The 9,799-nt window shown below is 48.2% G+C and overlaps 1 protein-coding gene across 1 annotated transcript in view; it reads right to left on the bottom strand.

Annotated features, from left to right (window-relative positions):
* The window catches only part of PELI2 (pellino E3 ubiquitin protein ligase family member 2), a gene marked incomplete at its 3' end in the record, with an annotated part of 70,989 nt that extends 64,050 nt beyond the window's left edge, over positions 1-6,939 (bottom strand). Inside the window, exon 1 of the mRNA XM_084288228.1 lies at positions 6,831-6,939. Coding sequence (XP_084144354.1) covers positions 6,831-6,907 — 77 coding nt within the window. The 5' untranslated portion in view covers positions 6,908-6,939. The remainder of the gene's footprint in view (positions 1-6,830) is intronic.
* Between the last annotated feature and the right edge of the window lie 2,860 nt (positions 6,940-9,799).

The following is a 9,799-nucleotide window of genomic DNA, read 5'->3' on the forward strand; positions in this document are numbered from 1 at the left end:
AGACAGCTTTGTGCCTGCCACCCTTCCCTCCCCTTGCTGCCCCAGTCTTTTTGTTTCTAAATCACACAGCCAGAAACTTGCCTATTTTATAGTCATAAACAGCACAGAGACCCAGTGAGAGTACTCACACATGCAGCCAGACTACAAGGCTAAATGTGTAAGGGATATGACACAAGGGGCACATCTGATTACCCAGGGAGGATGTAAGATGTGGTGCCAGAGCTGGACAGCACTGCTCCCACTATCATCCTGCCCAGCACACTCACCTGCAGCTCTGGAAGCCCCTCCTGCCCTTGCTTGGTGGTCAAGCAAGGCCTGTCCCAAGCCACTGAGTAATAGGATTATAAAAGTCTAATCCCAGTTACAGCTTGCCAGAGAAGTTACAAATTAGTCCCCCACCCCAAAGTACCTGAAGGACATGATGATCTCCAGACCCAGTAATAAACTGCGTAAAGCTCTACCGGTAGCTGTCTGAACCATGAGAATAAATAATATTTATCTTACAAATAAAAGGAGAATTGTCACTTCTCTGCAAGAACTGACAAGTAGCTACCAACTAAAGAAGAGTTTCACACCTCACTGAAGCAAAGACCTGTTAAATAGTAAACACGAGAAAGGAGCCCTGGTACAAGCGGCACACATTTACGTAGGCATGGAAACAACCTTTCATCTAATTCAGAGTGGCCAGACTCTTCCCTGCTAAAAAGAATAAAAGGAGCTTCAGCAGAAATAACCCAGGACTTGTAGAGACTTTAGAGAAAGAACTGATGCAATATCCTAGCCTCTACTTAAAGTATAAAGCTTTGAACAGCTTCTTGTCCAAAGGGAAACAAGTCAGCTAAAAGAAAAGAGGAACCCCTCCAATACGGCATTAGCACATGCAGGTGGTAGAAGTGAATGGCATGAGACCACCACTTACTGAATTAAGTGTTTATAAAGAAAAAAAAGTGAGTAGCTTTGCCTTACAAGTCCTTCTGGAAAGACTTGCATCCCTGTTCCTGTCCCTCAGTGTTCAGAGCTGGGACAAACCTCACATGAGCTTTTCACTGCTGACCTTGGAAGGGAGCAAGAGCAAACCCCAAGCAAATTTCTTGATAAAATAAAAATTATCCTCAACGGAAATGAGATTTAGGGTTATCGGACAGCACAAAGCACACCTGGAAACAAGAGTTTCTGCATGAAGCTGGGCACTCAGACTGAATCCTCCCCAATTTCACTTGCCTTGCTGACCAGGGGACAAGTGAGCCACATGCAGGACAGTGCAGAATAACCAAACAACCCTGGGTGACACCACCAGCAGCACTCCTGCTAAACTTGAGGACATAATGCCAACTCTACAACGTGGTAGAGGTGTCTCCTTTATAAGACTAGGCTTTGTACCCATACTAGTCACAGACAGGAGGCAAATCCAGAATCAAAAACACGTGTAGGCAACACCAGAAAGCAAAAAAATGACACAAGGGAAGGGCTGGTTCAGCCCACCTTAACATCTTTTTGCCTACAGGTGTGTTGCAAACAGCTGGAAGACTTTTTCTGCTGGCATTCTGCACTGATAAACCCTACCTTCAGCAAGGTGCTCAGGCTCAGTGCCACGCTCCATTCAGGCAGCCTGGAGTACCAGGAAAGAAGGCTGCATCTTCCCACAGCATCAAGTTGACGTGTGCTATCACTACTAACAAACAAGAATTAAGCGCTTTAAAGGGCAGCATTAACTCGATAATAAATGAGGATAAAACAGCCTTAATTTCGTTTGAACTGGATAATAAAAAGTTCCTGACTTCTTAGGAAAAATCTGTTCTCAAGCAACCTTGTAATCACAGTTGAAGAACAGCCTGCTGTTAAGATGGAGCATGAAATAGCTTCAACAAGATGCTGCTTTCAGCAACAAAAAAAAACAAATCTTAATAGCCTAGAAAGTCATTCCTGGTTTTATAGGCACATTTTTAAGTAGAGCCAAGTGGACTTTCATAGCATCTACTCATTTATAAATTCCAATTGAAAATGGAAACTATGAAGCCCTGGTTCTGCCAAGGGGGGAAAGGCGCAGTTATTTGGCTCTGCATGGGAAGTGCATCAGGCAGAGGCAACAAAGCCTTACATTTATCAAACTTGTTTACTCGGAGTAAACAGTCTGTTTTCCATATTTAAAAAAAATAAATAAACTGTCTTCTACTTCTACATGTGACCTACTGCCTGTACATGCCAAAGGGATTACAGCTTGGCTTCCCAAATGCACCCGGTTTCCCCTTTTTTTTTTTTTTGTCCTCCCTCCATAACAAGCATTAAACCCACAGATGTTTGATGCTGTGATTTGCTTCGACTTACACGGATCTTAACTTCCTGAGTTTGAGATTCCTGCCCTCTGATTTTACACCAGGACCAAGCTGCTGTGAATGCGGCCGACAGCTGAGCACAGATCTGCACTCCTGCAAACCTGAGAAAGTCAGAAGTCCTCCAAGGAACATGACAGTCACAGAGAACTGACTGGGATGTGGTTTGTTTCCCAGTGTAAATGAAGCACAACCTTTGCTCTACCCAGCTTTCATACATAAATTCATTGAAAAAAAATCCACCCATCTTTCCTCGGATGTAACCTTTCCTGCGATTTTTTTCCTGCCCCGCAGTTCATGTTCTATTCAGACACAATATTCCCGGTGTCTGATTAATCTCCCCACAAGCTCTGAGCTGGCACTGATCACATTCTTGATATGTAGCATCTAAGATCTAACAGCATCGAAGCTCAAAGGTGCCCAAGAAGCCACCATCAATATCAAACACACACACACACACACATTTACGTATCGGTTTCTCCAGAACAGCAGCCTTCCAGCTATGACTGCCGAAGCAAATGATTCCCTGGGAGAATCATGACCTTGAAGACATTTAACGGGTGGCTACCAGTCTTTGCTACGCCGTCCTCTAAACGAAGCCTGAAGTACGTTTCCCAAATAAGGTTCAAAAGTCAAAAATAAGGTTCAAAAGCAGAACCCAGGGTACCGAAGCGGTTTCACTAATATATACAGCAAAGCATGGCAAAGAAAATTACAAGAATCACGAAACAAAGCCTCGGGCTCGCATCCAGCAGCAAACCCAAGCAAGTGCAGCAAAAGCCAGGACCACTCCTCCTGCTGCCTTCACCGTAAGCAGAAGGAGATGGACACCAAGGACGAGCAGAGAGAATGATGCTCCTGCACCCAACAGAGCTGCTGGCTCCCTGCAGCAGCTTTTCTTGCTGTGCAGGTCAGGAAGATTAACAAAAGAGTTCTAAGAAAAGCCAAACAGATAATTTAACAACTGGAAGCGTACTTGGAAGTAGGAAACACTTAAAGGACTTTATTTAGCTCATCACGAAGGTAGTGATTAAGGAGGAACTCTGATCAGTCAGAAAAAGCTGGTGTGAGAAAGAGGAGTCTAAAAATGAAGGTCCCTTCAGATTAACACAAAAGGCACGCTTCAAGTCTAAATTGCTCAAAGTACGGAGCAGCCCATCAATCAGAGCTTCCCAAAGGTTATCATCGAATTTATCGCTGTAAACATAGATCAGAATTTTATTTTTTGAAGAAGGTTAAACTGAAGCAGAGCTGCAGTCTCTTTGTCTAAGGAGGTCCAATGGCCCACACCAAACAAAGCTGCAGAACAGCTCTTTGGGCAACACTTAACAAGTTCACTCATTCATTTACTGCAATGGCTGCCTCTGAAAATTTATACGTGAATATTGACAGATTTCAAAGTGACCACTATAGCAAGACTGAGTGACAATCCTTATTTTTGTTCCGCAAAATAAAGTAAGATTGGATACTGTAAATCCATGAAGTCTGTAAGAAAGTTTCCCTCAACGTGCTGCACCTCCTTGCTAAGGAATAGCCAACAGGAGTGTTTGTTAGTGAGAAATATTACACCTACGTGCACACACTTCTCAAAAACCCCTAGAATTGGTGGCAGGACACCAAACTCAGCTCATCTAATGTCAGGGCTCAAATCTTTCACTGCGAGAGAACTCAGCCACTAAGACACGTGCTGCTTTGGTGCTCCTCCTCCAGCTGACCCCACTGCCCACACCGCTCACCTGAGAGGTCCCAGCTGCTCACCAACACCATGAAACGCTGGAGAAGCCTGCAAAAGGTGCATGCACGGCCTAAGGTAGGTGCTGACATAGTCCAAAGGCAGAGATCTTGCAAGCAGCAGCCACAAACCCAATGGTGAACACCATGCCCACATTGCCGTGGGCCACAGGAGAGGTAACTTGAGGGAGCTGCTTGGTTTTGTCCAGCCCAAAGCCAAACCTTGACCCATCCTGAGTCCCTGATCAGGCACACCAAACAATTCCCTAACACCACGACACCCTGCGTTCAGCATCTCCTTCCCAACAAGCACTTAATGGAATACTACTTCAAAAGAACTTCAAATAATGCTCAAAGAAAAAAAAAAAAAGAAAAAAAGACTCCAAGTGTTTCTACTTCAAGAAATCCACAGCCTTTTGTGAACAGATGATGCTACGAGCAGATGTACACAGCCAGATGATCTCTTCTTTACCAGCCATCTTGACCTGCCTGGCTTGATTTATATAAACCGGGTTTGTTCGCGACAGCATTGATTATGTAAACCTCAGCAAAACCTTAACCAAACACAAACTGCCACAGCACTTACAGAAAGCACGTAACGGGCTACTGGGGGAAGTGATTAGAAGCACATTTGCTGCAATGACCAACTGCAGACACCTGGATTTACCCTGCAAAGCACAGACAGGATCACAGCCACCACGAGACAACTCAGGAAGGTGTCCAGGTGGGAGACACACCAGGGGATACCTCCCCCTCGATGTCAACACCAAGCATCGAATCATCTTTAATATTAAGGCAGAGTAAGTGCAGAAGACGAAGGGAAAGTTTTATCATCTTAAAAACCCAGCTCTCAGCAGTTTGCCAGCTCAGTCAATTTCTTTGTTCATCATCATTTTCCCCCACCCAGTGTAAAGGTCTCACAGCTCAAGACAGAAGTTATTCATCACCATCACAACCAACACTTTTTTTTTTTTTTAAACACTCTAAGGTATCTCAGAACAACTTTTTTTGGTCAAATTAGCTGTGAGGTCATGCTATCAGTTACAACAAGAACTGGAAGGCCAAGCTTTTGCAGCTGATGGGTCTCGGTCTCCCTTTGACGAGCAGAGCAGATTTATCCTGTCTTATCTACACTGAACTCCAGATTGAAAGATTTTTAACTACAAAACAGGTATTTATAATTTTTTTAAATGCTACTGAACAGATGCTTAAGCTGTTCCAAGAATCCCCAGCCACAAGCATTGAGTCACCAAAGGAAAAAAAAAAAAAAAAAAAAAAAAGAGAGAGCACAAGTTTGTCTTATTTATGGCATTACCATTTAAAACATCCGATGGGAAACGTGGCAATCAACCCCAAAAGCGTCAAAAACACCAACCCAAGTGTAATTACCGAAGTCACAGCACTCCCTGCATCGTCCCCATCACATCCACCTCTCTCTACATCACCTCCACGAAGCACACCACGTCAGTGCACCGTGCCAGCCAGTGCCTCGCCGCGTCCCATTGCAGGCTACGCAGGCAGACCGGGCACAGACACACTCAGCTGCCAGCTCACAGGCTTCCTACTACAAGGACGAGAAGATTTCTGTCTTTTTTTTTAGTACGTGCAATAGCCGGGCAATATAACCTCGGTAGCTTTAGGGAACAGCTGATAGGCAAATAATAACTAGGCTCGGCGATCGGAAGTTTATTTAAATTTTATTGGCGTGTTTCAACACACTGCAGGGAAGATCAAGACCTTGGGCAGAGCCGATAAGCCAGAGATCAATGCATTTCCATATGAAAGGAAATAATTTAAAAAAAAAACAAAACAAAAAAAAAACCACACACAACAACAAGCACGCCGCGCTTTGCTATGGTGAGACCGGAGCCAAAACATTTCATACTTCTGTACTTTCAACGGCGGCTAAAAATAGGCAAGCAACAGAAAGGAAAACGCTTCCAGCTGTGCACAAAAAAGCCTCTGCAGCACAACACCGATCTACGGGCTCCGCTGTAATTAAAGACTCAGCGTTATGCCGAGACTTTATTGTCGGCGACGGCGTTGCCCAGCTGAGGGGACCCTCCATTTTCGCAGTTAGCACAGCGAGATCGCTCCTTTATCAGATTTACTTTGATACGGGCGCTCTTCCCAAACCAAAATTAGTTAAATTTGAGTCTTTGGACGCTGTGTTCTTGCTGGCAGCTGAGCGTTGTCCCCCGGTGCCTGTGTCTTGACCTGTATCGCCGCGAGGAGCGTCCAGCATCCCCAAAGGTTGGCCGCTCGCCTCGCTGCCACCCCAGCAGCCGCTCTGCAGAGGCGAGCCCAGCTCGGGAGGGCACCGCTCGAGCAAAACAACAACAAAAACAGCCCAAACGACCCCCCAGAAAAAATCAAGGTTTTGACCTCCCAGCAGCTCTGGCACGGGTCCTGGGGGAGGCTGAACAACGCTTCGCACGGGGCACCGGGCTGGAAACCTGAGTGTTTCTATCTCCCCGACCCCAAAACCATCCTCCCTGACCCCAAAACCATCTCTCCTTGTAACCCTGCCCCTAAAAACACCCCCCTGTCCCCAAAAACCCCCATCCCCAACCCAAACCCATCCCTCCACGACCCCCAAAGCCCCCAAACCACCCCCCCCAGCATCGGCGAAGGAAAAAAAAATAAATAAATAAAACCAAATAAATTAATAAAGGGGGGGGGGGTGGGACGAGGATGATGATGATGATGAAGGAGGGATGAAGCATCGCAGCCCCCCTCCCCAAAAAACAGCCCCCAGCCGCAGCTCACCCCAGCACCACCAGCTCCCCGTACTTGACGGGCTCCTTGTTGGGGGCGCAGTGCTCCTCCTGGCTGGGGGAGAACATGGGGGCGCCGCGAGGTCTCGCCCCTTTTCTTCCTCCCCTTTTTCTTCTTCCTCCCCTTCCTCCTCCTCCTCCTCCTGCGCGCTCCCCCCCTCCCGCCGGGGCCGGTCCCAGCCCCGCTCTGAGCCCGCGGCCGCCCGGCGCCGGCCACTACACCCCGGGGGAGGGGGGGGGGGGAAGCGCCCGCGGGGCGTACCAAGTGCGGGGGAGGGGGAGGAGCGACGCGGCCGCCCGTTCACCGCCCGCTGAGGGGGTGGGGTTTGGAGGAGGTGCTGGTGCCTCCCCCCCCCCCTTTTCTCAGGGAGTGGTGGTGGTACGGGCGCGGTGTGTTATGTAAACATAGAGTAAAGGGGAGGGGGCTGCGCTTAAAGGGGCCGCGCACTGTGGGTGTGGGGGGTGCAGAGCCCCTTCTGGTCGAAGGATCCCCAGTGGGACTTGATCCCTTCAGGATCCCGCACAGCCCACAGCCCCAGATCACCAGATCCACACGTCCCAGCCCCAGGCACCTCAGGCCGTCCTGTCATGGTCCCATGTCTCATGTCCCGCCATCACCAGGCCTTGTGCAGCACAAAAATGGGCCAAAAAGGCAGTGGGGTGCAAAAAAAACACCCCAAATTTTCTGTAGTAACAGTGGGGTGCAAAAAAAAACACCCTAAATTTTCTATGATGACACCTAAGGGCTTGACACCCTGCGCTGCTCTTCAAGCAGCCCCCACTCACGCCCATTGTTCGCGTTCCTTCAGTACCCGACCAAGGCAAAAACCCACAAAATTAGCCCCAAAACGATGCCTGTGGAGGATGGGAATTCTCACTGGCTCTAAATCCAGGTTTCCGCACCCTGTTTGAGGACAAAGAAAAGTAATTGCAGCAGCCGCGATGCCGCTTGTGGCCGATCTGATCCCTGGGCTGGGATCCCCCATGGGTTGGGATCTCCCCTTGGTCCAGATCCCATGTGGTCCCAGGATCCCCAGTGGGACTTGATCCCCTCAGGGCCAGGATCCCTCACATCCCACAGCCCCAGATCACCAGATCCATAGGCCCCAGCCCCAGGCAACTCAGGCCATCCCATTGCTGTCCTCAGGTCCCTCAGCATGCGGGAAGGCCATGTTCCCATGTCCCGCCATCACCAGGCCTTTTGCAGCACAAAACTGGGCCAAAAAGGCAGCAGGGTGCAAAAAAAAAAAAACACCCCAAATTTTCTGTAGTGACAGTGGGGTGCAAAAAAAAAATCCCTAAATTTTCTATAATGACACCCAAGGGCTTGCCACCCTGCGCTGCTCATGGCCGTGGCAGCCCCCAAGCACACCCATCGTTCGCTTTCCTTCAGTACCCAACCAAGGAGAAAACCCACAAAATTAGCCCCAAAACGATGCCTGTGGAGGACGGGAATTCCCGCTGGCCCTAAATGGAGGTCCCCGCACCCTGTTTGAGGACAAAGAGAAGTAATTTCAATGGCCTTGATGCTGCTTGTGGCCCTCGCTGGAAATCTTCCCCAGTCGGAGCCATGGGCTGGGGAGCGAGCCCTGCTCCTCCTGCCGGGAGCTTTCCCCTGGCTGAAATTGTATTTAGCTATTAATTTTCCTGGTAATGCTATTTTTCTGCCGTTTCTGGTGAAGAGGTGAAATGGAAAAATCCAGCCAATCTTGCAGGGCTGCAGGATGGAGATCTTCCCAGGGGCTGTGCGAAGAAGACAAGGTTTTATTAAAGACAGAGAGCTGAATTATTACAGATTTATCTTCTTTATTGCCCTAACAAAATAGAAAAGAAAGCCGGGCCGTAAGTCACTGTCAAAGAAAACAAATACAGCTTGGAAAACAGTGTGAAAAACAATCCTCCTGGCTGCATCCTCTTCGAGTCCTTCCCTCTCTCCCCCCGAACGCAAGGCCTTCGTGTTAGCTTTGCTTTCACACGGCATAAACAAGCTGAAATTGTCTTCCAAGGAGTGCTCTGAAACAGTTTCAGGCTTCCTGTAAGCCCAAAGTCCTGCTGTCCGGCTGGATTTACAGCGTTTTGTCCTGCCTCCATGTCCCCCATGCCCTGTGGGGATGGAGGATGAGGAAGGACCTTGAAGATCTTTTTTTTTGCCTGTTTCCTTCTTTCTCATTTTCTAACACTGTGCACTTTGGGGAGAAGAGGCCAAAATGGACAGAGCCTTGCACAGAGAGGTTTGTGAGTGCTATCTCGATGCAATGAATGAAGAAAATACACCGGTTTGCATTGCTGGAAAAAAAAAAAAAAAAAAAAAAAAGAAAAGACAAGTGCAGGGCTGAGAAAAAGAGCTGAGCAGGCTTCAGGGAGGTGTATTTGGTGAGATAACCCCTGGGCTTTGGGTTAATGCAGTTTTTTTCCCTTGGAAATGCGACTGTCTGTTGTTTTGACAGTGACTTATGTTGCAGCGAGGGGTGAGCGGCAGTAACAGCCTCTTCATTTGGCAGTCCCACGTCGGTTGTTTTAGGCTGGAAAATGGAGAGGGGAGGCGCAGCCCCAGCCCCACAAGGTGTTAAAGGGCCTTTCTTCCTAAAGCGCTGGTTTTCTCATTGCAGCTCCCAAGGACCCACTGCTCCCAGCACTGGAAACCTGCTTTTAATTTTCTAATGAGAGCAACGAGGTGGAGACAGGGGCAGGGAGCTGCTTTGCCATATCCATGCTTTGCACATCTCCATGTCCCACACCAACACCAACACCAGCGCTTCCTAGAGCTCCAAAAATTCCTTTTTGCAACTGGAGCAAACAAACCGTAGCTGGCATTTTTCCCCAAGTCCATTGAAAGAATGGAGAAATGTACCTACAGCTGCATTCAATTATTTTTAAGCTCGAATTGTCTTGCGCTCTCGCCTTTGGGGTGGCTCCATGTAGCTTCTCGGGGCAGCTTTTTGGGGGAGCATCCCCTGAAGT

This window comes from Netta rufina (assembly GCF_964035555.1).
Source record: "Netta rufina genome assembly, chromosome: 5".
Classification (NCBI taxonomy): Eukaryota; Metazoa; Chordata; class Aves; order Anseriformes; family Anatidae; genus Netta; species Netta rufina.